The sequence below is a fragment of the Lepidochelys kempii genome, chromosome 10 (genome assembly GCF_965140265.1).
Source record: "Lepidochelys kempii isolate rLepKem1 chromosome 10, rLepKem1.hap2, whole genome shotgun sequence".
NCBI lineage: Eukaryota > Metazoa > Chordata > Testudines > Cheloniidae > Lepidochelys > Lepidochelys kempii.
In genome coordinates this window covers 53,810,706-53,837,732 of record NC_133265.1, presented here as the reverse complement: position 1 = coordinate 53,837,732, position 27,027 = coordinate 53,810,706, and the positions used below count along the sequence as shown (strand labels likewise).

General features: G+C 41.1%; 1 protein-coding gene across 4 annotated transcripts in view; it reads right to left on the bottom strand.

Annotated features, from left to right (window-relative positions):
• Window positions 1-27,027, bottom strand: part of RORA (RAR related orphan receptor A) — a 552,459-nt gene that overhangs the window by 17,899 nt on the left and 507,533 nt on the right. For 3 of the 4 annotated variants that reach the window (XM_073303636.1, XM_073303638.1, XM_073303637.1), the window contains 4 exons: window positions 22,813-22,898; window positions 9,014-9,155; window positions 6,864-7,259; window positions 2,700-2,821 (listed from right to left, as the gene is read on the bottom strand). In XM_073303636.1, the coding sequence (XP_073159737.1) occupies window positions 2,700-2,821; window positions 6,864-7,259; window positions 9,014-9,155; window positions 22,813-22,898 (746 nt within the window). The remainder of the gene's footprint in view (window positions 1-2,699; window positions 2,822-6,863; window positions 7,260-9,013; window positions 9,156-22,812; window positions 22,899-27,027) is intronic. The other variant, XM_073303639.1, reaches the window with a different exon arrangement.

The following is a 27,027-nucleotide window of genomic DNA, read 5'->3' as shown; positions in this document are numbered from 1 at the left end:
AGAATATTAAAGGAACTGGCACAGGAAATTGTAAGCTGAATAGCAAGGAATTTTAATCAATCTGTAGACTATGACTGGAGAATTGCAAGTACAGTACCTATATTTGAGAAAGGGGGGGAAAAAAGTGATCTGGGAAACCACAGGCCCATTAGTTTGAGCTCAATTATATGCAAGGTCTTGGAACAAATTTTGAAAGAGAGAGTAGTTAAGGACATACAGGTAAACAATAATTGGGATAAAATACAACCTGGGATTACAAAAGGTAGATTGTGCCAGACCAATCCGATCTCTTTCTTTGAGAAGATAACTGATTTTCAAGACAAAGGAAATGCAGTAGGTCTACCTGGATTTCAGTAAAGCATTTGATACAGTTCCACATGGAAAATTATTAGTTAAACTGGAGAAGATGGAGATTAATACAAGAATCAAAAGGTGGGTAAGGAACTGATTAAAGGAGAGACTACAATGGGTCATGCTGAAAGATGAACTGTCAAGCTAGAAAGGGGTTACTAATGGAAATCCTCAGGGATTGATCTTTTGACTGATATTATTTAACATTTCCATTAAATGATCTTGGCAAAAAAAATAGAAATGAGCTAGTAACATTTGCAGATGACACAAAGTTTGGAGGTGTTGCCAATATGGAGGAGGAGCAGAATATCATACAAGAAGATTTGGATGACCTAGAAAACAGGAGTAACAGAAATGGGATGAAATTTAATAGCGCGAAGTGCAAGGTCATTTACTTATGGACTAACAACAACAATTTTTGCTGTAAGCTGAGGATGTATCAGCTGGAAGTGACAGAGGAGGAGAAAGACTTGGCTGTATCAGTCAATCACAGGATGATTATCAGACGTGACTATGAAAAAGGCTAATGTGAACCTAGGATGCATCAGGCAAGGTATTTCCAGTAGACATAGGGAAGTGTTATTACCATTATACAAGGCACTGGTGAGACCTCATCTAGAATACTAAGTCCAATTCTGGTCTCCCATGTTTAAGAAGATGAATTCAAACTGCAACAGATGCAGAGAAGGACTACTAGGATGATCAGAAGAATGGAGAACCGACCTTACGCGAGGAGACTTCTGGAGCTTGCAGGAGGTCAGACTAGGTGATCATGATGGTGCCTTCGGGCTGCACAGTCTATGAGTATTATACTTCTGCTTAGGGCTAGAAGTAGAATGATTGTCCCCAAGCGTGAGGAGCAGGAACAGAAGTATGACTCGGAAACCCAGTGTCAAGAATGAGGGCCTGCAGCAGAGCTAGTCTCAAGCCCCCTCATCAGTACAGCTGGCCTGCAGCAGGCTGCTTGATTAGCCACGCAACCGGATTTGCTGTTGAGGCTGGCTTCTAAGCCAGCAGCAGCTCGCTGGCTTTGCAATGCTCATGCCCACCAGTGTGCCTGCCCCTGTGTTACAGGGTTTCTGCTGCTCCTGTCTTGCACCTAGTCTTGCCTGAGACTCCAGTTCCTCTCCAGTTCTTGCCCTCTGATTTGACTCTTGGCTCTGGCTTCTAACTACAGGCTCCAGCTTGACCCACGACTCTGGTGCCCAGTTCCTGCCTTCCAGTTAGACCCTTGGCTTTGTTTCCTGGCTACTGACTACAGTTCTGACCCCGACCACTAGGCCTGCTGCCTTCTCCAACAACTAGACTACACTGCCCTCATTCCAGTTGGCTGATAGCCAGTTTCTTCCCAACGTTTCTCCCTGGGCAGCACAACTGTACATCTCCCCTTACACAAGGCAGGGACCAAATGCATAAACAAAAAAATACATTACAAAACTGGTTAACACACAAATAAAATGCACAAATACTCCAAAACATATACACTAAAAGAATCTGGGAAAGCAGCAATGTTGAAATGGACCCAAGGGTAATACCAAATTGCACATCAGTTTGCATGTAGGCTCTTGATTGAGCCTGACCCAGCTAACCTTTTATCCAAACTTCAGCTTTATTAAACAGTATTGCCAACTTTCAAGATTTTAACAGTAGTCTCATGATACTTGATACATTTCTTAAAGCACTAGCTCCTGGAGTCAGGCCATTCTAAGAGAATCTCAGCCTAAAAAAAAAAAAAAGTTTCCACCCCTCCAGGTTGTGGAGAAAAGCGTGAAAACATGAAAATGAAACATTCAAAAACCAGAAGAAAAATACCATGACCCAAATCTTATGGTTTTTAAATTAAATTCATGATTTTTTGAGACCTGACTCATAATGTTTGAGCACTTGGGATCTGAAATACAGCATTAAGATACTAGGCCATTTATTGATACAGCTTGATGTCAACGTAGGGAAGACAACACTGATTTCACTAATCCAGAGACTCATTCTACCATTTAGGAGTGGCACTCACTGGCTCCGTCTTTCTAACCCTTGTTCTTTAAGCATAGGTAACCAGGAGTATGTGCCACACCTGTAAAAACCCCACATGCAAGATCCAGAGAAATCACTACCCACTTGTGACTTTTCATTCCAGCTTATTACTGGTCACAAATTAAAGGTACAGGGTACATACTTCTCTCCTGCATACAAACAAACCAAAATTTCCTAATGGAAATAGAAAATTGAAAAAGCTGAATTTAACAGTTAACAGACTGTTATAAGATTAACAACTTTAAAAAACACCAGAAGGCCTAAATACGGTTTGTTTGGTTTTGTGTATTTTTTTTTTTTTGGTCATTTTATAATACCTTGTTCTGGTAGTTCTCAATTTCTTCCTGCAGAAAAGTCTGCCATGTTATCTGCTGTAGCTCTTCTCTCAAGTACTGGCAAGTTTCCATGTGTGACTTTGAAATATTCTGTGCAAGATGTTCTAAAAGAGAGAGCAAGAAGTGGCATGCATTAAAAGAGCAAACCTATCCCTGTGTGATTCCTGTCCAGCAGAAGAATGAACTGCAGAAATTATGGTAGAAACTTTAGTTATTATGAAAAGAACCTTAATCTATTTTCTGATAACTCCAATAGCTCCTTGGATTGTCCTTTTGAAAAATATTCTATGACATTTGCAAAAAGATACAAGTAAAAGAAAAAAAAATCCTGGTCCCTGAGGGTATGTCTATACTGGAGCTAGGAGCAGGTCTCCAGCCCAGATAGACAGGTTCATGCTACCTTTGCTCAAGCTAGCACATTAAAATTAGCAGAGTGGAGCAGCTCAGGCTAGCCACCCGAGCTTGGACCCAGGGGGTTGGGCAGACTTGGACACAGATGACCTCCCCGAGCTCCAGCCCTTGCTACAACATCCACATTTCTATTTTTAGTGTGCTAGCTGAAGCAGAGCTAGTGCGAGTCTGTCTACCTGGGCTGGGAGGCATGCTCCCCACTGCAGCGTAGACATACTGTAAGGGGCTATTTATACTGCAACTGGAGGTGTTGAACTGGTGAAGATTCCAGCACATGTAGACATACCCAAGCTAGCTTTAATCTAGCTAGTCCAGACACCAATAACAGTTGATCCATAGTAGCATGGACTTTAGTGCGGGCTAGCCACCTGAGTAAGTACCTAGCGTCCTGGGCTGCTGCAGCTTACCTGCTATTGGTATCCAAACTAGCTAGATTAAATCACCCCTGATTTAAATTAAATTAAAATATTCCTGCACTGTATACATATCCTAATAGCTCTGAGAGTGTTCCCACAGTGGTCGGAGAGCATCCAGTAGAGGGCAATGTACACCCATTTATGTATGTCACTGGTTCACAAGTGCAGCTATAGGAAATTTTCAATAATGAACAAAAACAGGTAGATTTGCTCTGTTATTAGTTCATTACCAACTTAAAGCTTAGTTAAGACGTCTGGGTGAACCTGGGCTGAAGTAGGCATATTGAGATTTGAGAGAAACAGCTCCTCTTTCCAGGAACAATGATTGCCAAATAGGTTTTTAGGGAGGAAAACCCATCTGAAGCTATGTAAAGGTGAAGCTCCCTGGAAACTTGAGAAAGCCTTGTGATCTGCAAACTCACAGTTTCACTTTGCTCTCAATGTAATGTACTGTACTAGCTGGTGGTCTTGGTGTTTTTACTGAGATGGAAACCTACCTGGGAAACTGAGCAAAAAATTAAACTCCTTACTAGGAGCCACAGAAGAGTGGCCCAGGAGTCAATGGGCGCATCAGTTTAGGATGGAGGCACATTAGTGGAGGTGGGGTGATGACAGCCCTGCTGGTGCTGTAAGCTGCTTCATGAATAAACAGCACTTCTTGCCAGGGCTGCCAAACTGGCATCTTTCTCCAGAACTAAATCCATGAACATTTGAAATAAGATAAATGTTTTCTTTAAAAAGGAATGTAAGGTATAGAGGACCCATCCTGCGAGATATCAGCTGGGACACTGACATAGAGGCTGCCTCCTTGGGAAAGGCAAGTTTCTTTTCTCTAGACATGATTTTTTAAAAAGAAATCTTGGTAGAGAATATAGTCTTTAGGGAACCAAGATAGAAAATTATACAAATGTCTCAAATTTTCCTTAGTTTTAAAGTAGTAGTGTAGCCATTTCGACGTGATGGAAGTTTACATACAATATGAAAAGTACTAGTGGCGCCTTAGAGGCTAACCAATTTATCTGAACGCAAGCTTTCGTGAGCTACAGCTCACTTCATCAACTGCATCCGATGAAGTGAGCTGTAGCTCACAAAAGCTCATGCTCAAATAAATTGGTTAGTCTCTAAGGTGCCACAAGTATTCCTTTTCTTTTTGCGAATACAGACTAACACGGCTGCTACTCTGAAATCTACATATAATATATTCATTCTAGAGGCCATCTTTCTTTTGCCAATATGCTTTGTTAAAACACATCTGAATGGCTTATCAATAACTGATTTGTACATATTTTGGGAAGAGGTTTTTCAAAGGCAGACGCCTAAAAAACTTGCCCTTAGACTTGCAACCTATCTCCCTACTCATCCCTATTTAAGCACATGGAAACAGATCTATTGAAGAGCAAAATCCTGGTCCCCCTACTTGCACAGTTCTGCAATCAGTGCTTCCACTGGGTAAACCACCATGAAGCTCTGGCCCTAAAATGTATCTGAATGGTCATCCATAACTCCCCTTTTAAGGCCCCTTGAGTCAGCTTTTCTGTGAAAGCTGTGTTTTTTTGTTTGAAAAATTCTTAAATAATAAACTCACACTACAAAACAGGTTGTTTCACATCATGCTAAATGGTCTAATTGAAGCCTTTTCTCAAGATCAAGAAAATTCAATAAAGGTTTACATTACAACCTTCAATAAAAGCTGATCATATGCACCATCTAAATTACACAACATAGGATATAAAGTAGTTGTTGCCACCACAGCTTTCATATGATCCAGCAGCGATTTCATACATATATACACTCAAAAACCAACATTAGAACCTAGTCACAACATCTGACAGCACGGGGAGGAGGATGTATTTGCAAGATACACTGGGCTAGATTTGATAGAGGGGCAAAGTACAAATCTAGGCCTCAATTCAGGAAAGTATTTAATCACATGCTTACATACTTTCCTGAACAGGGACCCTACATTGGAAAATACTTAAATATGGTCATTACAGTGTTTGGCCCTGTCCATGTTGGCCAGCCAAACCATATTACAAACCAGTTCAAAAGATAAGTAACGTAATAAACCACAACTTTAAGCCAGGCTCCAAACTCAGCATCTCACTTAGGATGAGCTAGCCTTCAATTCCCTTGCCTTTGTCGGGTTATCCTTTAATAATCACCCATGAAAACACAAACACAAAACCATTTGACTGAGACAAAGCTGCTGGCATAGCCTTTATTTTCCGATTTCTTCTTCTCATTTTTACTTATCTAAGGCTCAAATTATTTCAATTGAAACAGGGACGTAATCCTCTGGTTGTAATGTCACAACAAACTACACTGCAGAGAACTGGATTCCACAAGTAGAGGAGGAGGACTTCAAACAAAAAAAAATAGGGAGTGGGAAATCAAACTTGTGTTATGCTGATTTGTCAAAGAATATGATATTTTTCAAATAGATTGTTTTACTTTTAGTGATGTTGTAAATGAGTATTTAGCATGAACGTTACAGAAATAAACAAAGCAGGCATTTTAAAACCACTGGTTGCTCAATTAAGCAAACTGGAATTTAAAAACCACTTGTGTAATGCTGGCAAGCCACCTTACAGAGCCCTTCTTAACACAAGTCACTAAAGTATTTTTGTGGAGTTCAGTATTCAAGAAGACATTCAGGGAGCAAAATGTAGGGCAGAACATTCTAAGTAAAGCTGTCGTTATAAGGGCCCTAGGGAAATTAACAGAACTTCCTAGAATTCATTCCCTAATGAATTTGGGACCAGATTCTCCTCTACTTCACACTTTCTGGAGTCACCTGAGTAAACTGAGTATAAATACCATCAGATTAGAACAGCATTCTAGACCCATATGTCACAGTTGCAAATGACACCAAAATAGTAGCGAATCAGGCCTATTCATTTTATGCTGGAAAATGGAGTAGAGGTAGGAAAAATATTAGGCTGATAATTAAAACAAAAACAATGCTATTCTTCATCAAATAAATCACTCAAGGAATATTATTTGCCCAGTTCTAAAAATGATTTTAACTAACTGCCAGCATTCGTGGTTCACCCCACCTCCAATAGGATTCTAAACCACCCAAATTCCACCAGCAAGGAGCCAGTGGGATTTGCTGGTCTGATTCTGTATGGTGCTGAGTGCCATCAACTGCCAGCTGAAGTTCAGGGTGCCGAGCGCTTCATGGAGCAGTTCTTGCAGCTGTACGAAAACAGCAAGGCTGTGTGTAATTTCAGAGCAGCATTCACAGAAGGCTAAATGTGTTACTCTGAATCCAAAGGGTATTAAAGCAATTACAATGGAAACTTTTCTCTCTTATTACCTAATTCTGCCATGGACACAGTTGGCGAGGTCTCCCCATTTGTAAAAGAACAATAAGGGAAGAAGCCCGATGCTGGTGTGTAGTCACATATTGGTTCTGGTTTGATTCCATTAATATCAAGACCCGACTGATCTGGAGAAGGTTGTATGTCTAAGTAGAAGCTGCTAACTGCAGAGTCTGCTTTGCTACCTTCAGGGGTATGCCCATCAATGTAATTACTGAGGTCATCATGTAGCTCTGTTAGCCCATTGGTGGTGATACTGTATGTTGGTGTCAGTGGTTCTGCCTCTCCAGGTTGCTGTTGGTGATCTCGCTGTTGCTGCTGCATTCGATGTTTCTGCACCTCTGCGTACAAGCTGTCCCTCTGTTTTTTTGACATTCGACCAAACTTTACAGCTGAAATACATACACAAAACACACTTTATTTCCATACATCATTACCACTGCACCATAACCATCCCGAGTGCTTAGATACCAGTGACGAACACATTCCGAAAACCTAGATCTGTGCAAGTATCTCCAGGTACCCACAGGAAACTCACAAACTTAACTACCACATTTCCTGCTACATCTTATATTCTTTAAATGGCAGTTTTAATAAAACATTTAATTTAACCATTTGCTTTTATTGTTATTTTGGTAGTTCATTAGCTCTCCAACTGTATAAATAATAGATAATATTCATTCCAGGTTCACCTCTACAGATGTCAGAGTTACAACATCCAGGCCGTCAAATCTGATCACTGTTGGACGACAATTAAAAATGAAATTTGGTGGTATAACACAAATAGCACAATTCCTATTGCATGTACACACATAAGTGTAGCCAACATCTGATTAGGTATAAACTGGTGGGCTCTGTCCACGAGAGGCTCAAATAGCAAGTTTTATAGAAATCAGGACTGAGGCGCATGAAAAAACTATAAAGCCATCTTGTGACAACAGACATTTATTAGTGTTCCAAGTCTGTCAGTGTGATAAACAAAAACATTTAGTCAATGATTTATAATAAATAAATCCACAAGATAAATATGCTGCATGAAAAGATATATTCATGAACTTGCACATTAAAATCAGAAGTAAAAGACTTGTGTTGGCTTGGCATCAGTGGTTTTGCATATTACAGCACTTCCTAAGAACATGCTATACATTTTCTGGGACCTATCTCAGCTATAAAGGCTTCATGTTTTTGGGAAGAAAACTATCAGCATGTGTGTTTCTGTATCAGGTCAAACACTCCAAGAAACCTAGCCACTTATGAGACCAACCATTAGAGATTTTAAATAACAGTCAGGCATTTAATTCAACATAAAAAATAAGTCAAAGGCAGTAGGGTCCCATTTATTATGTGCACAAAGCAGTGCACTGTTTTCAGAACATTTTGGATTATGGGCACGGGACATTGCTGACAATATTGACTGAGCCAGATCCTCAGCTGGTCAATGTGGCTGCAGCTCCAGTTAAATCAATGGAGATGCACTCATTTACATCAGTTACGAATCTGGTCTTGTATTCTGTAATGTCCTTAAAATGTGTTACGTGAAATATTGCCTGTCCATTTTATTGCATACAAGTTGTCATGCATGCATACAAGGTGGGTTTAGTATGGAGAGCACTTAACATTTGGTCTTAGGAAGACATTAACTATCATGTTTAAAAGGAAGTTATAAGGTTTCTCTCTTTGCCAAGAAAAAATATTTTAAGTATTTTCATTCTGCAATTTTACTCTTCCATTCTCACACATTGTACATATCCAAATATTTGACTCATTCATGAATTGTAAATAATTCAGGTCTACACTGATCTAATGATTAGAGTCTTACTTTCAACAGTAAGAATCTGGGTGTAAAACACACAGAGCAAATGTTAGGACAGTTAGACTAAAAGTGGCATCTTCATGGGGTGACCAGGGACAAGCATGTTAGTTGGCAACTATAGCAAATGGGGAGAAAAAAACCCAAGTAACTGTTTAGCTCTCTGATAGCACTGACAGATTTTCATTATAGAATACAGTATATAAAAGCCACTGGGTATTCTCAGATATGAACATAGCATTCAGTAATGTTAAAGTCCTACATTAGGATTTATTTGAGCAGGCATTGTACTAAGTATTATTTTACACATGCCAACCCTGGAGTAGCAGCGCTCACCATCTCGAGACATCCCCACAGCAAGGCATTTCTGCAATCGACAGTGTTGGCAGCGGTTTCTGCTAGTTCGGTCAATCAAACAGTTCTTCTGACGAGGACAGGAGTACGTGGCATTGCTTTGCTGACTCCTCCTGAAAAAGCCCTATGATAAAATACAAGATGCTATCAATCACTGGATTCATAGGACACCATAGGCAAGATTCTGAATGGTATTCATGCTTAATAGAAAATTATGTTTAAGAGGAGCCCATTCATTAAATTAAAGAGCTAACTTTTTTTCCCCTGAGAAAAAAATACTTCTTTTCTAAAAAAAAATCCCCCAAAAAACTTTAAATGAAAAAATAATCTGAGGCAGGAAGAGTTTACACATTTCTTCTTTATTTTCAGAGATACTCTAATATACTTTTGTAACACAAATGTAACAACCCTTTTTGAGTAAGAGAAAGTGTTTCAAGATCAACTTCCTGGCCAGCCAGTGTCCTAGCAGAGGTGTTTTTCACTGCCATGGGAAAATCTAGGTGCCATTCCCGGTTTTTCCTGCTCAGCAGGGACAGCACATTCAGACCACAGGGACAGGGAGTGCAATGCAGAATCCTACCGCTCTACCTCCTTGGCAGATTAAGCTGTTGTTCTGACATCCCATTCTGTTCTTTTTGGATGGGAGGATGACAGACCTTGATGTGTAATCACAGAGGTGTGCGTGTAGCTGAATGTGTGTGCATGGGCAAGTGTGTGTGCAGAAAAAAGATGGAGGTAGATGGTCAGAGCTTCTCTCAGTCAGGAATGTGATCAACTCGTTATGGGGAGGGGGAAGAGATGGATTTTCTAGTTTGTTGCTAAAGTAAGTTCTTTCACTCAGTGAGGTGTTTTCTGTTCTTCTGAACTCTCTGTAATGGACAGTCACCAGGGTCATATCCGCAAGAAAACGTTAAAAACAATGAGAGCCTGGGTAGTGGTTACAACATAGTCCTGGTTATCAGGGCTCTTTGGTTCAATTCCCCACTCTGTCATTGGCTCACCTTGAGATCCTAGCCAGTTCACTTCATCTCTGTGTCTCAGACTCCCCACTCATAAATGTGCATGCATGAGTGTGTAATACCTACTTCACAAGGGTTCTGAGGTGGTGCTGAATGCCATAAAGAGGCATTTCAGATATGTGAACTCAGTATTTTAGTTTCACGTTAACACATAATGGACTAATGAACAGTATTGCAGAGAAAATAATTCCTCAGAAAGGCTAGGCACCCTTTAATTATTATTGGATATTTACCAATGTTTTATTTATTTGAAGCCCAAATCCTAAAGTACCTTGACACATGCACCTGGTGTCTAAGCAAGTGAGACAAACAGCATGGAGAAATTCTGCATCACAAGGAAGCAACTTCCCAGACGGTCTCTTGCAGACAAGAACATGACCCTAAGTCAATGCACAATGCAAAATCACATGAACCAAACCTACAGAAAGGTGTGGACAGAGTCCTACATCAGCTATTCCCCTTATATCTAAGAGTAGCTGACTGCAGATGCTAGGGTGACCAGATAGCAAGTGTGAAAAATCGGGATGGGGGTGGGGGGTAATAGGAGCCCATATAAAAAAAAAAGCCCCAAATATCTGGACTGTCCCTATAAAATCGGGACATCTGGTCACCCTAGCACAGGGGTGCACAAACTTTTTGGCCCAAGGGCCACACTGGGGTGCAAAACTGTATGGAGGACCAGGTAAGGAAGGCTGTGCCTCCCCAAACAGCCTGGCCCCCGCCCCCATCCGCCCCCTCCCACTTCCTGCCCCCCTCAGAACTCCCCACCCATCCAACCCTCCCCTGCTCCTTGTCCCCTGACTGCCCCTCCCAGGACCCCTGCCCCTAACCACCCCCCTGGGACTCCACCCCCCAGAACCAGCCCTATCCAACTGCCCCCTGTTCCCCATCCCCTGACCGGGACCCCCTGCCCCGAACCCCACTCCCATCCAACTGCCCCTGCTCCTTGACTTCCCCCCAGGATCCCCTGCCCCTTATCTAACCCCCCGGCCTCAGCCCCCTTACCATGCCGCTCAGAGCAGCATGTCTGGGAGCCGCGCCAGAGCCAGACACGCTGCTGCGCTGCACTGCCCTGCATGAGTACGCAGCCCCGTGGCCCAGAGCACTGCCTGCGCGGGGGACAGCAGGAGAGGGGCCGGGGGCTAGCCTTCCAGGCCAGGAGCTCAGGGACCGGGCAGGACTGTCCCGTGGGCTGGATGTGGCCCACGGGCTGTAATTTGCCCACCTCTGCCCTAGTAGATGTCCTCATACTGAAAAAAAAAGTGGGAGCTGAAGGTTCCTTCCCTCAGCCCTGTAGTGTTGTGGTGCTGTCTCTAATCAGCCACGCCTCTCTATTGTGACCCTGGTTGTTTCTTCAAGAGTGAGCTTTAAGTGACTTTAGTGTTTGTGAACTTTTTCAGCCAAAACCTTTTTGTGTGTGTGTGTGGCAGATTTAGGCTGGCCAAAACATTTTACAAATTTGTGTCAATTTTGGTGAATTGTTTCAGTAAAAAAAATTTTTTGGGGGGGTTTGGGGAATGTTAAAACAGTTCATTTTAACATTTCCAAAATGAAGTGTTTTGATTTTTCAGATTAAATTTACAATGGGATTTATATAACAAACATTTATTGGATCAGGGACTGGAATCTAGGTGTCCCTCTCCCAGGTGAGTGCCTTAACCACTAGGCTATGGAGTCAGTTTTACTCTCTGTCTCCGGCCCAATTAGTATTTAAGTATTTTTACAAAATGGAACTGCTTCAATGGGAGAGAATGAGAGAGACTAACCTCAAAACATCCAACAGCCCACTGGTGATGCACTCATGTGGGAGTAAGGTTGGGCAGAGACCAGTCCCTGCCCTTCATTTTTGTTGCTTTATATTATATATATAGTTTTAAAATGCCTAGAAACTAAACAGAGGATTTTGTTTGACCTGAAGAATTTTTTTTTCTGATTTCTAATTCACAGAAAATTCTGAAAAATTTTGGTTTTTGGTTGACACAAAGTTGGGTTTTTTTGTGAATTTTCAGAACTGCCAGCAAACCAAAAAATCAGTTATTCACACAGTTGTAATGAATAGTGCTGGACCGACATCACTGGAAACTGCTCTGAAGCCCTTTTGTTATCTGAAGGACAGTTGAAGTCCAGGGCCCTGACACTTCAGTGACCAAGAAGATAGCTCAATCTCCATGCTCACTGGCATTGTTAGTAACATGCCTAGTAAAGGTGCAAGTAGATACCTGCCCACTAGAAAATGGGACCAGGACTCCCTGGGCTGGATATCAACTTTACTGGTGACAGATGAAAGGTTCCCCTTCTCCCATTATTGGACCCCTAAACCAGCCAGTTCCCCAAACTGCCCATTCTCGTAGGTGCATTAATGTTTGTCCTAGTACATGAACTGTGCTATGTCTTCATCTCCTACTGCCAGACACTGGGATCCTGCAAGGCAACTTGATCATACAGCCATGGCCGAATTAATACATGAACAAACTAGGCACATGCCTGGGGCCCAAATTAGTAGGGAGGGGAGTCCAAACTGAGTGGTGCAGTGACCGCATCAGCCAGGTAGCAATACCACTCCCTCAGATTTGGCCCAGTCACCCCTCCATCATGACAAATGGGTGACCAGGCCAAACCTGAGTTGGAAGTGGGGCAGCCAGCATTGCTTCTCTTTGCCACTTCGTGGGGGGTTGGGTCAGCTCCTGCACCAGGGCACCTCACTCAGGAGCCTGCCTGGCCTCACCCTGCTTCCAGCAGTCCATGTCCTCACTGCTGCCTACAGGACTTGCTCAGCAACAGCCTCAAGACCTGTTACAAGTGTGGGGAGATGCACACACAGTGAGACTGTCCACACAGGGGACTCAACTGTAGAAGGGCAGTGGAGAGTCCGGGGGTGGACTAACAGGGCGGACCTGAAAGGGTTAAATAGGGAAGTGTCTGTGCAGCAGGAGCCAGTCACAAATAGATCTGGATAGGAGAGAGTTAACTAAGCAACAACCCTGCCACAGGAGCCCCATGTGCTTGTGTTAACAGATCACTAGCGCAGCTGTGCAAGTCAGGATGGGGTTAATACAAACACATTCCTACTACTGGAGCATCTAGTTTAGCTGTTCACTAGAGAGACCCACATTGTGTTTTCCTAGGACTCAGTGATGAGTTAATTTGGCCCTGCATGCAACTGGAAGAATGATAGCGTTCTTCTGGGTAAATCCTTAATTTGGGCAAGCAGACAATTTGTTGTGGGTGGCTACATTGCCAGTTAGCCTTTTTATATGGGGACAGTCTGTGGAAGGCTACTAAGGATCGGTTTCAAGCAGAGGGTTATTTTTCAATATTGTAACTGAGAAACTTACTGGGCTTTTTGCTCTTTCTAGATTTGTCCTAGAGACATATCTGCCCAGTACATTTTTGTGTACAATTTATCAACTAAGTTACAGCTTGCAACTAGATTTCAACAGTGCAGCACTGCCTAAAGAACCATGCCATCTACAACTGAGACCTTTAAAAGCATTTGCTGTTTACACCAGATGAATGTAGTGTAATGCTTTTAAAGATCAACTGTGCTATACTATGTGTGTCTACTGAAAACAACAGCATTTAAAGCTCAGCAAAGCCCAAGTCACAATTTTCAGAAATGGATCCAAACTTCCCCAGAGCTTAGGAATGTTCCAGTTAGGGGTTTGGGTTGTAATTAATGATGGGCAAACAAAAAAAAAGAAAAGCCAAATTTTACCTGAGTGGAGTTTTGTTTTTTGTTTAAAAATGACCAGGGTCATTAATTATATATTTTTGCCAATTATCTTAGAACTCTTTAACCCTTTGGACTCACATTATTACAAATGTATGTGTGAAAACCCTAACATCAAAGAGCTATTACAAGCAATTACAGTTCTTTGGAATTTTCTTTGAAAACAGAACACAACAATATACATTACTCTTGTACAATCTGCACTGTCTTGTCAAAGGTGTTGAGTTAGTCACGATCTTCCTGCAGGGAAAGCAGGGGTATGGGGGAAAAATAGAATATACATTAACATTTTTGATGGAGGCCAGCTAGAAGCCATATGCTCTCAGAATTACTGTTACCATCAGTATGGCTCCTAAACGCCATAGCCAAGTTAGGTCCTGTGATGGAGGGTATAAACTCCATACTGTCACAGCCACCAAAGGCTCAAGAGACAGAGTAGATAGCTCCTCAGCTGTACCTAACTGGTGGATCATCAACAGCTGGGATAAGAGCCTGCAAACCAGGCAGAAGGAGGCTGGTAGTGAGCCTGAGGGGACTGTATCAGCCACAAAACCGGCAGGAAATGGTGTAAGGAGTCAGAGCCAGGGGAAGAGCAGTGAGTCTGAGGAAGCAGACCGTAGCTGCTTACTACAGGGTCCCTGGGCTGGAACCCAGAGGAGAGAAGAAAGAGGGCCTGGTTCCCCTACCTGCCTGCAGGAAAAGGGATGTAAAAGCCTTCCTGCCTCAAGGGAGAAAGGACTACTGAGCCCAGGGTGAGGCTGAAGACCCGGCCTCAGGCCATTAGACTCTGTTTGCTGGACTCTCCACTATGCTAGAAAGGGGGTGAACTATAAGTGACCTGGCTGGAGGGCTGAGTGGTGAGAAGGGTCAAACAACCACAGTCGTGGAGGGGACTGTCGACAAGGGGCTACAGAGTCCAAGTGGCTGCTCCACTGTGCTTGGTCATGAGGGGGTGCACTGTCTGTGACTGACCCCTATACAAGCTCCACTGTGCAAGGCATCATACAAAGATATAAAATAAGTGACAGATCCTGACCCTCCCTAAAAGCTCACAATGGCGTCACTGACAGCACAATTTGGTTCAGGGTTTTCTGGTACTACATAGTTTGCACCGAAGGTGAAATGCCAGCCTTGCTGAAGTCAATATAAAACTCCCATCAACTTCAAATGATGCCAGGATCTCATCCTAAAGTCTCTTTTTGCATACATAGATTAAAATAGTTCTAGCAGAACAGAGAGGAGCAGAATTGAATGTTAGCTTCAACTCTGCCTTTCAAATTCCTATTTATACACAGCACACTATGTTTTTTCATAGAGTGCCAAAAAATCAAGTTTTTTGGGGAAAAAAGTGTAGGGGAACTTTTCATCTGCTTGTCAGCTTGGATACAAGCTTGTTAAAAAAGCAACTTTGAAATGTAAATATCAGTTTTCACCAAACCTATTAATAGTTTCAATAACTTTACTATTTAATGGGTGAGTATTATAGACATGTTGGTTTAGGTTCCTTCTTCAGGAGGGGAGAAATTCAATTGTGCTTCCCTGATGTCACAAATCTTACTTTATAGGTTCCCTTTCCGGCTAGGCACAGGCTGAAATGCTGATCTCATGTTTTGGTCTTTTGACAATTTTCATTTAATGAATTGATTCCTACAGTTCATTAGCTTCCCCTCTTCCACTGCTGTATACACATATGTCTTAATTAGCTGCTCATTGGCTGTTTAATTACAAGAAAACAGCTGACAGCTGCCTTGCTGCATACTAATGGCAGACGTTTTGGAATGATTATACACAAGCCTGTGACAACTAAGACTTATTCATAATCCCATGATTTATGGCTAATACTTAGAGACATCCACGTACCATTACATTTTGCAGTATTCTCAGCAACTAACAATTCTGAGGGAAAATCCTTTCCGATTTTAAACCAAACTCTTCAAATTTCTTTTAAAAACATAACAAGAGATAATTGTTACATGAAGAGGATGAACATATTCCAACTGTACTTGTAACCATTTTATGACAACTAAATTATTTTTTAGATTTCAAGGGGAAAGATTTTTGTGTAAGTATTTGTTTATAAAGATTAAGGGTTTAACAGCTCTGGAAACAAATGCAAAAAACAAAACTGGTAATTACATTTGAGACAGGTTTTCCTACAGTGTCTACCAGTTTATACAAAGCTCCTAATAAACCCAGTTTATAATATGATTAGGTTCCATCCATAACACCTCACCAGTTTTTATTGGAAACTGGTTTAGGCAGAACAGTATTTAAAAAAAAAAAAAAGAAAAAAGCAGCTTCCAAACAGGATTTAAAGGCAAATATAGCCAAAGTCAATGTGACCCTCAGAGTTAAGTTAAAAAAAATTTTTTTTTTTTATAAATCGGAGAACTTAGAACTAGCTGAATTCATGCATAAATTGAAGTCCAAGTGAAAAGAAAAACAAAAGTATTTTCCTTCAAAGCAACAATAGGAATACTCCAGTTGTATTTTTTACTGAAACAACTCTCACAGCTTTGAAGAGTGCCAAGAGAGTGAGTGCTGAGTGCCTTTAAACTTCTGAAAGTACAAGAAATGCCCTCAGGTGCCCTGTGTGAAAGGTGTTATGAAACTGAATGTATGCATTCAAGTAAGGAGAGTGGCCACACCTGTGTATTAACTGGCAAATTAGGCATGAGCTTGTCACCACTGAGAGAAGAACCTGAAACTAGTTGTATCCAGAGCGCTAAAGGCATAATTCAGAAGTAGGCATGGCAGTGCTCGATTTTTATTTTTTCATAATTTCAGCAGATATCAATCTTTATTTCTAAGCATTTTTCAATTTAAATTTTAACAGCTGTGGGAAATAGTGTGTGTGTGTGTGTGTGTGTGTGTGTGTGTGTGTGTGAGACAAATATTTAATGACAGATGTTAAATTCAAAAGTTTAAAGCTTTGTAACTGTTAAAACACAAATTGTCAACATCTCACATAAAAAATATACAAAGCTTTTATCCTTAAATCAAACTCTAAATTCTCAGGCATCATTTTTATCTTATTTTGCTTGTGTAAATTTTGATTATTATCGATGGAAATATTTTTTCAATTTATATGTCTGATGAAATTGGTGTTTACTGATATTTACTGAAAATCTAATCCTTCTAACCCTATTCAAATTCAAAACTCTGTTTCCCAATATCAAAGTATTTCACTGTAAGTCCCTACAAGCTATTCAGGAATTAAATTTAGAATATCAAGTATTACCTGAAAATAGTTTCTGTGTTTAGGGACAAAGCTGGAGATGATGCACTCAATCACTCTCCCTCTTCTAATGATTGTACCCAGCAGATTTTCAAGGATTGTGCTTACTAATCACAAATGAAAATTCAGTTCTGTCTAATACTGCTCAACAAAGCAAAAAATGACAATTGGAAGTATTACAGAGATAGGTACCTTCTTCCCTTCACCCTTAAACATGTTTTGTAAATTAACTCTCACAGAGGACATTAGCAATAGACAGATGAGGAAATTCATTTTTTTTTTTGACCAAAAAAGAGGGTGTTTTTTTTTTAAAGAGGCATTTAAGCCCAAGTAAGAGGCAGGAGGCTTGCAAATGTTCAGTGAGGTTTTTATTTCTTTGTAAAACACAAATAAATATTAAATATAAATATCACTAGATTAAGGTAGAACAGCTAAAATCACAAGAAGTTAGGAAATGAAAGATTCCTGAGCAGCATTAACTTGGCTTCATTAAAAATGCCAAAGGATATAATAAAAAAAAATTGAAACCTGAACAGAAAACACTTCTAAGTATTATTAAATGTAATAATTACAGCACTGCAAAGGGGAATTAGGCCACGTTAACATTGCTATTGGAATCTTAACTTTTGTTCTTCACAGCTTTTTTGTGATTTCAGATGTGGAATCTTAATGCTACATTAGCGTAGATGTTTGCATTTAATTTCCTTGTATTTAATAATGTTAGCATTTAAACAATCCCATTTTGGCTTTGAAGTGCCCACCACACTGGGGTGAAAAGAGTGAGAGAGACAAAACCATCCAACTTCGCTGCTGTTATTGGAGATCATTTTCCACAAGACTGGCTTGAGAGGGTAGTAGCACTTCTGTTCACTTAATGATAATTTAGGACCCTGACTTCATTGGGATTTTGTATTAGTACAAGAGCCTACTCAAGTATCACAGTGCAGGACTGGGACCACTACCTTAATAGCTGCACCATCAAAGGAGAGTGTGAAACAACTAAAATTTAGGGTTTTGTTTTTTTTTTAATCAAAGGTTAGATTATGTGAAGAGTAGTATAAGAACATATAAAATTGCAGTGATTACAGCCACAAAAAGCTGGAAAACACACTGTGAGGAAATAGTACCTAACTGTTTCACACTGAGAGAAGCCAAGATACACCAAGTTGTCCCCCACCCAAAATTGCTCTCTTCAGTGAGACTTTGTTGCTTCTACTGTGGAAGAGTGTAACACAAACAAAATCCTTCTTTACCTTTACATCTGCCACAGCACAGGATTTTAAACATTTTTTAAGCCATGATCATTTATACTCTGAACGCAGTCATCCCCACCAGCACTCCCACATTTTTCACCAAGGTTAGGAAGATTTGAACTCTGTGAGTGCAGTATTGCCTTTTTAAAGAAGAGAACTATATGAACACACCCAGAGTGTCAGATACCTAGCAGACACGATATTTCATTTTAGCCCCAAAACTAAGAATGAGTGCAGGACATGAATGAGGTAAGCAGGATATTATTCACCTGGTTCAAGTGCATGTAGGCTTAGTTGTCCTGGCTGTACATAGTTATTATCCTATGGTCCTAATGCTCCAAGAACAGGAGAATATCCCTCACTTTGTTGTTTGGGCCTTTGTTTTATTGGGGTGGGGGAGGGCTTTTGCTTTCCCCACCATTAGCTTGGCTGACCTGGTGGGATTCTCAAGAGAAGATTAAGTTTTGCATTCTTCACTGCATAGGAGACCAGGGGAAACCATTTGCCTGACCCATATGGGAATCCATTTACACACCCCACTGTCAGGCTGGCATCCATCATTATTCTGATTGTAGGAGATTCAGACAAGGACCTCCTTGTCCTTCAATAAGTGAGGGATTTACATTTGTGAAGGAATAGCCATTCTGATGGAGGGATTCTCAATGAATGAACTTATGTCTGCTCAGGTGAGTTCCAATGGTTGATCAGGGGATCTTGCAGAGGAGGAGAAGCAGCATTGCTCAGAGTACTGTCTCCATGCAGATGGCCATGCATCTACTAGCTGAAGGCACTGGTAAAGTGAGACCTGCTAGCTTTGCCAAAAGCTCTTCTTGTGGAGATTTGCCCAAGAAACTCCTAGGTGAATGAGCTTCTCAGACTGGATGGGAGGAGCAATTCTGGTCATTGACAGAATTGTGAGTCTTGAAGATCTGGACAGTTCTATTCTATCTTCTTCACCATAGTATCTAAGGACCTTCCCACAGTGCCTTAGGCAATGTGCCTACTATATTATATGTGGCTTGTTTGCTTTCATCCTCTTCCCAATGGGAGACTGGACTGTTTGTGCAGTGTGGTGTTTTTTTCCATACAGACATGCTGCTACATGTTTATGTTAGAGAAAGTGGGTCAAAGAAATGCATCTTGTACTTGGAATGTGGTGAGGTTTGTGATCATCCTTAGTTCCTGTGGGAATTTGTTCCCAAGTCTGCAACCAGCCCCCAAGGAAGCTCTGTCTCCTGAACACTAGTTTTACCCTTACAGCAGAAAGTTCCACTGAGCCAGAGGAGTGGAAAGGTTGACCATAATCTTCATCCTGGAGCTTTAGGTGATTTTTTTAGATATCCTGTGCCCAGACTATTGACAACCTTGAAAATAAGGACAGAGACCTTGTGCTTGACTTGATATTCTATGGAAAGTCAAGGTAGAGTGTTGAAGGGCTGCCACTTCACATGAATAAGACTTTGATAAGAAGCCATAGAGGTACTGGTAAAATGAGATGCCCTGTGTCTCAAAGGTGGATGTCAGGATAACCACGCACTTTGGGAAAGCTTGAATGGACAATGACTATAACTGGTTGTGGCTTTCTTGACTTCGTATCTCAGGTAGCACTGGGGACAGAGGTAAACCAGAGTACAGAGACAGACCTTTGTGAGGTTGATCAATCACATGAAGGGGTTTTCTCTTGCATTAGAATAGCCAGTGTCTTCATTCAGTAAAAAAAAACCTTGACTACTGCTGTACTCCATCTGGACAGGACAAATACTGAGCTAAACTAACTGTTTTTTGTTTTTAGTCTTCACCCTCCCCCCCAAAAAACCAAACCAAACCAAAAAAATAACCCTGCTTTTTCCACTGAAAATGGAATGGACCCTAGGGTGATGACATGTTCCATGGAACTGTTCAGCACTACTTCCCAATTACTGGTGTCCTGAGGCGGGAAAAGAAACAAGAGGGTCAGAGAGGGAGCATCTTGAGATTCTATGCCTCGTCTCTGCTCTCTTAGAAAGCCCATTTGTATGGAGCAGTACCAACCTGGGAGAAGAAAACATTCGCCAATCTTCCAAGTGGGTTGTAATCATGAGCTAATAGAACTTCGCAGTCTGGAGGGGAAGCCATCTGAAGGACAGTATCTTTAGTCTGCTGGTATTTCTGTGATGACACAGGTTTTGGATTATTTAAGGAAATGAAGCAGACATTGAGGTCCACGGAGAGTTTGAAAGATTTGTCCAGCTAACTTGGTATGGTTCCTCTACAGCCCTGATGATGGGATCTTTTCTTCTATGTCCTGGAATCCACAGTATATCCAGAATCTCCAACAGAGATTCAAGCATTAGGAACATGGCTTTGCCCTTCTTCCTGTGCTCATGTATAGAGGGTCTATGGTTGTAAGGGTGTAGTCAATAAAATTCACGAGCCTCATCTCTTCATACAGGAAAAGGAGACCAGATAAAAGGATGAACATAGATATGGACCCTCTTCAGTTGATGACCTGGATGAATGCTTGGAGTGATTAACAGATCCCCCAAGAGATTAAACTCATTATGGCTCTTTCTAGTGTTTCTTCCCTTTTTGGGTTTGGTGTTTTGGAGGTGGGAGGAATCTCTTATCCTCTCCCTGTCCTCACCTCAAGTTGGAACTGCAGAGCAGTGATATCTGGCTGAGAACCTAGGAATACCGCAGACAGTCAGTACTAATGTGAAGCACATTGACTTTCTTTTAGAATCTCTCTCTGAACTCCTGCAAGACCTTAGACTTTGAGAGATGTGGCTGGAAACTGGGTGGCAAGCTGTGTAAAGAAATTAGAATGAACCAAGCTAACTGATGCTCTAAATTTCTAGGCATGGATGATGGGATGGGGAGGAGGGTCTTGCACATAGATGAAGATATGAAACACAAAGTCACTTGCTCAGGGCTGCTGGTGTGCATGGGTGTCCCTATCAAAAATAAAGAGGCTGATTTGAATAGAGTAGAGCAACCACCTGGGTTTTCACACTGCACATCCGAGTTGCCCTTTGGCTGAAAATGACTGGCTGATTCCTAAGGTAAGTGATGAAGAGGGGCAATGATAACTGTGACACAGTGAGGCAGCGTTCAGGCATCATGGCTTTGGCCTTCTCCAATATCATATATCTAGGACAAAGTGAACCTGTCAAAGCAGCAGCCTTGGCCAAGGTATGCGACCCTTCCCATCTCTCTTATGAAGCTGGCCCTTGAATCTTGAAGCTGCTCAGTGGTGGACAGAAGCTTTATCAGGATAAAATAGATGAAGATATTTTAGCAGAGCCCATCACTAAGGAAGCACTTGAACTTGGGAAATGCCCAGCTTCCATTACGATCCCCTCCCAGGAATCTCTCCCAACCAGGGCTGCTGCTAGATGGATGGGTGAGTCAGAGTAAAAAAATCTAAAATTCTGTCTAGAAGAGCACAGGATGAATCTCTGTCTAGCACGGAGACAGAAGCCTAATCTCTGAAGGTACTTGCAGTATCATGCGCCCAACAAGGGAAGCAGGCCAGCAGCTTGGGAAAGAGATGGCAAGAGTAATCTCTTATCCTCTGAAATGTGGGTTAAAGATGGAAAACCCATTAGTACTCGAGTGACAGCAGAAGGTACTCGCATGAGAGAACGATGCCCGCAAAGCAAGCCTGCAGCGGGGACGTACAGAATGTGTCGGGACCAGGTCGCGCATATGTGTGTATTTGCAGTATCGCCAGACAGGTGTCAGCATTAATGCGGAATTAATTTAATCTTCGTTGAAAGAAATTGACACAGAACAGAGGGTTAACACTGCTACTGAAATCTTAGTTTAGTGGACTTATTGAAGATTCAACTTCAGGAGAGAAAAAAAAATCCAGGCCTAAACCTCACACAGCAATCAATTGCACCACAGTGAACTTCTTCTTCTTTTTTTTTTTTTTTTTTTTTAAAAACCAGCAGGAAGGTTTTTATATCTTTAATACAAAAAATACACCCTGTACAATTTTTTCATCTCATGCTGTTTTCTATGCAGGATAAAATATATGTATAAGTCAGTACAATAAACTACAAACACACATTTACAAATGGAAACTTAAAAGCCTGAGATCTCAACTACACCTTTTCACTAGGTTTCTTTGCAATTTACCAAAAAACCTCCCCCAAAACACAACCAAACAAACAAAAACAAACCCAACCATGTATTTTACATTAAAAAAAAAAAAGAAATCAAGAAAACTGCAAATTCTATCTAAGTGAATCCATAAAACAGATTCATTGTGGCCTGCTGGAAAGGACTCATCTTTCTACTCCTCTTCTATCGCATCCATAGCACAACAGGAAGTCCTGTGATTTTGGAAGCTCTCCCAAGGGCTTGGGAAAAAAATCACACCAAGCTTATGCTTAAACTGCATTTTAAACTTGTTCCCCAATTTTTTTACTAGTTTTATCAATCAAACATAATCAACTTCACAGCAAAACAAAATCTGATGTTTATAAAATGAAAGAATCAAACTCAAATGGATAAACACAGATGTTTTAAGATTTAATTTTTTCCCCAAAGCTTACCTTGCAGCCTTCACATGTAATGACACCATAATGGATTCCTGATGATTTGTCTCCACAGATCTTGCATGGAATAATTTCAATTTGAGCTGCAACAGAAGCACGCAACCAGTTAATTACATTTTCTTTTAAACACCTTATAAAAGCGTTCCCTGATCAGCATTTGTACAGTGAAAACTAATAACCTACTAAACATTATACTGCATTAACTATTCATTGCTGAACTGTGAGGGTCCCCTTAGAGCCCTGGACTAAATTATGGCTGCTCGTTATATAATAGCTTTCAGGTTATTAAAATGGGTCATTTGAGAAGGTGTTTAAGAACCCACAAGAAGGCTAGGATCAGCATTTCAAAGCCAAAAAGAACTGGGGAGTTCACATTTTGGCTGAAGTACTAAATACTAAAAGGTTTCCTCCAATCTCCTTTCCTCAAAGTTGTTACAAAAGGTATAAAGTTTGTCCTGGCTGAAAATCCATTATATGAATGTAACGCTTTACACATAAGTGTCGTGGCCATCTAGTCTACACTACTGACCAGTTTTATACACAGATAAATATGGAAAATACTGGTAGCATTTTAAATGAAGGATCTCAAATTCACAAAAAAATTTAGATTGAATGTTTATTATTAATAATTTGTGTATTAACACCCTGAAACTGAAGAAGGGAGGAAAATATGGCAGTACTCTAGGTGCACTGGAGTATATCTTCTCTTCTTTGTATTTCTCTCCCTTTCTTGAGAAAGGGCCAGATGAACTCTATGAAAGCACTGCTTCTTTACTGAACTAAGTTTATCATGCTACAAAGCTCTTTCAGCATATATTGAAGTTCATAAGGTGCCCACCTGGGCAAGTAACACACATTACCAGGGAGTCTGTTCTGTGTAAATACCTAGGAATACATCCTCAAACTCCACCAGTGTATGTGGTTTGCATCCTTCGAAAGGTTCTATTACTAACAAAGTCTCTTTCCAAGCAGGACTTTTCACCAAGTATTGGTAATGTTTCACAGTTCAGAAGTCCAGTTTACTCTGTGTGTGTGTGCGCACGCACGCATTTTTTAAAAACGGTGTGTATCTGAGTGCTGTTGCCTTGTATGCGGTCTCCAAAATTCTGAGACTGGTTTGTGCAATGTTGTGGGACCAGGCTACATCAATTAAACTGGACTGCTCCATCCATAAGTTTCTCACAATCTCCAATGGAGTTTTTCCAAGATACAATGGGGTTTCTTACCATAATTTACTATCAGAAGAGCAGTTAATCTCCAATGAGGAGTTTAAAATCCATGAACACATTGTCTGATTACCTCAAAGAGACTTTATATTAACTTTGTTGAATTTATAGCTGTCCAACAGTAAACCTTAAAGTACATTACATCACAATGTTTGTGGGTACCTTAGCCTTTTTTCTCAGCATGAGTTCATATGGTAAATGTGTCTGCTTTTCTGATTAGAGATTGTGTATTGTTCTATGTACTGTTAAGCACTTTGAACACAGATAGTGTGAAATGAATAATTGTTAAGCAAGCAATGTCAGTTTTTCTTTCTGACCCACTTACATGCAATAGGGAGACTCACAGTTTAGGGTCAGGCATGTTATTGTAAGGGCCAGAAAACGTTAAATGAACATGTTTTAAATTTATTACAGGCATCTGGCAAATTAGAATGTTCCCCAATCCATATAAAATGCAGTGAACGAAGCAACTACTGAGGAATAGTAACTTGCTCCCATGATTTGAACACTAGCTACTATGCTAAGCTCAGGAAAGCAGCCCCAGCAGCTATGCAACTACACAGCTTCTTTACTGACATTTCTGTACTAGTGGTTCTCAAACATTTTCACACCGTGGGGCACTGTGTGCAACTGATTCTATACTGGGTACCTCCTACTTCCAGACATTTAATCCCACAATTTTCCTGGGGCAGTTATAATGATAGGCTGAAATGAAAGTGTCATATTAGGATTCTTAAGGAGACAGGACCCCTGAAACCTCTGCAGGCTTGCCTGTACCCTACATACAAGCGCCTTAATTTCACTTTGCTGTTCCGCTCGCACACTGAAAAGAACAGGGGAGGAAGCTACCAAGTGTTAATTTATATTATTTTATTAATATATTATATGCATTAGTAATTACTATACCACCTGAGTGCCTCACAAATGTTCATGACTGAAGCACCTCACAACAGGGCAAGTCATGCCTGACCAACCTGATTGCCTTCTATGATGAGATAACTGGCTCTGTGGATATGAGGAAAGTGGTGGATGTGATATATCTTGACTTTAGCAAAGCTTTTGATACGGTCTCCCACAGTATTCTTGCCAGCAAGTTACAGAAGTATGGATTGGATGAATGGACTATAAGATGGATAGATTGTCGGGCTCAATGGGTAGTGATCAACGGCTCAGTGTCTAGTTGGCAGCTGGTATCAAGCAGGGTGCGCCGGAGTCGGTCCTGGGGCCGGTTTTGTTCAACATCTTTATTAATGATCTGGATGATGGGATGAATTGCACCCTCAGCAAGTTCGAAGATGACACTAAGCTGGGGGGAGAGGTAGGTATGCTGGAGGATAGAGTTAGGGTCCAGAGTGACCTAGACAAATTGGAGGATTGGGCCAAAAGAAATCTGATGAGGTTCAACAAGGACAAGTGCAGAGTCCTGCACTTAGGAAGGAAGAATCCTATGCACCGCTACAGGCTGGGGACCGACTGGCTAAGCAGCAGTTCTGCAGAAAAGGACCTGGGGATCACAGGAGACGAGAAGCTGGATATGAGTCAGCAGTGTGCCCTTGCTGTCAAGAAGGCCAACTGCATATTGGGCTGTATTAGTAGGAGCATTGCTAGCAGATCGAGGGAAGCGATTATTCCCCTCTATTTGGTACTGGTGAGGCCACACCTGGAGTACTGTGTCCAGTTTTGGTCCCCCCACTACAGAAGGGATGCGGACAAATTGGAGAGAGTCCAGTGGAGGGCAACAAAAATGATTAGGGGGCTGGGGCACATGACTTACGAGGAGAGGCTGAGGAAACTGGGGTTATTTAGTCTGCAGAAGAGAAGAGTGAGGGAGGATTTGATAGCAGCCTTCAGCTACCTGATGGGGGTTCCAAAGAGGATGGTGCTAGGCTGCTCTCAGTGGTGGCAGATGACAGAACAAGAAGCAATGGTCTCAAGTTGCAGTGGGGGAGGTCTAGGTTAGATATTAGGAAACACTATTTCACTTGGAGGGTGGTGAAGCACCGGAATGGGTTACCTAGGGAGGTGCTGGAATCTCCATCCTTAGCCGTTTTTAAGGCCCAGCTTGACAAAGCCCTGACTGGGATGATTTAGTTGGTGTTGATCCTGCTTTGAGCAGGGGATTGGACTAGATGACCTCCTGTGTGTCTCTTCCAACCCTAATATTCTATGATTCTAACAGGTGACATAGCATTATCCTTATTTTACAAACAGGAAACTGAGGCATGGATATTAAGCAACTGGCTTAATAACACAGAAATTCTAAGACAACTTCAGGAATAAATCATCCAGCTCCCACTTCTGTACTTGAAATGTAAGACCCACTTTCGTCCCTGCTGTTGTGAGTTAACATCCTATTCGAACTCCTGTTGTCAGTCAATAGATAAGACTCAACTGGCCAGATAAACCTCAATATATAATTTAATACTCCACTTCTGTATATGTAATTCCTGTGTTGTTACATGTAGAAACTGATGTAATAAGGCTGTTTATATGTTATGACGAATGCATTCGTTAAAGTCTCATCTGAAGTTTAAGCATGCAATAGTTATTTCTTTACAAATTGTTAAGCAAGAGGACATTTGCAATTTGTTTCTGGAGAAATGTAACATGACTTCACAATACTGGCCTAAGGCTAAGTGATGAATAGTCTAAAAAGGGCAATAATTAGCCTAAAATGCATTGTCTGGAATGTCCTACGGCGATGATGAAATGGAATTTACATAAAACACAAGAAGGGAAAGAGTTAGACCCTGGGCACGGAAGCATTTACTGATCATTATGGATAAAGGGTAGTGGCACCAAATTAGATATGTTTTTAGAACTCTGAACTTGTCATAGAGTAGATTATCTTTAGTACACTTAGTTTCAATTATCACACAACATTTAATACTTAACCTTTACTTTTAACTTTTGAGCTACAATTCAGTGGAAGGAAGTTCGGAAGCATAAATTTCTTGGGATTGCCATAACCAATAATTGTATTAAA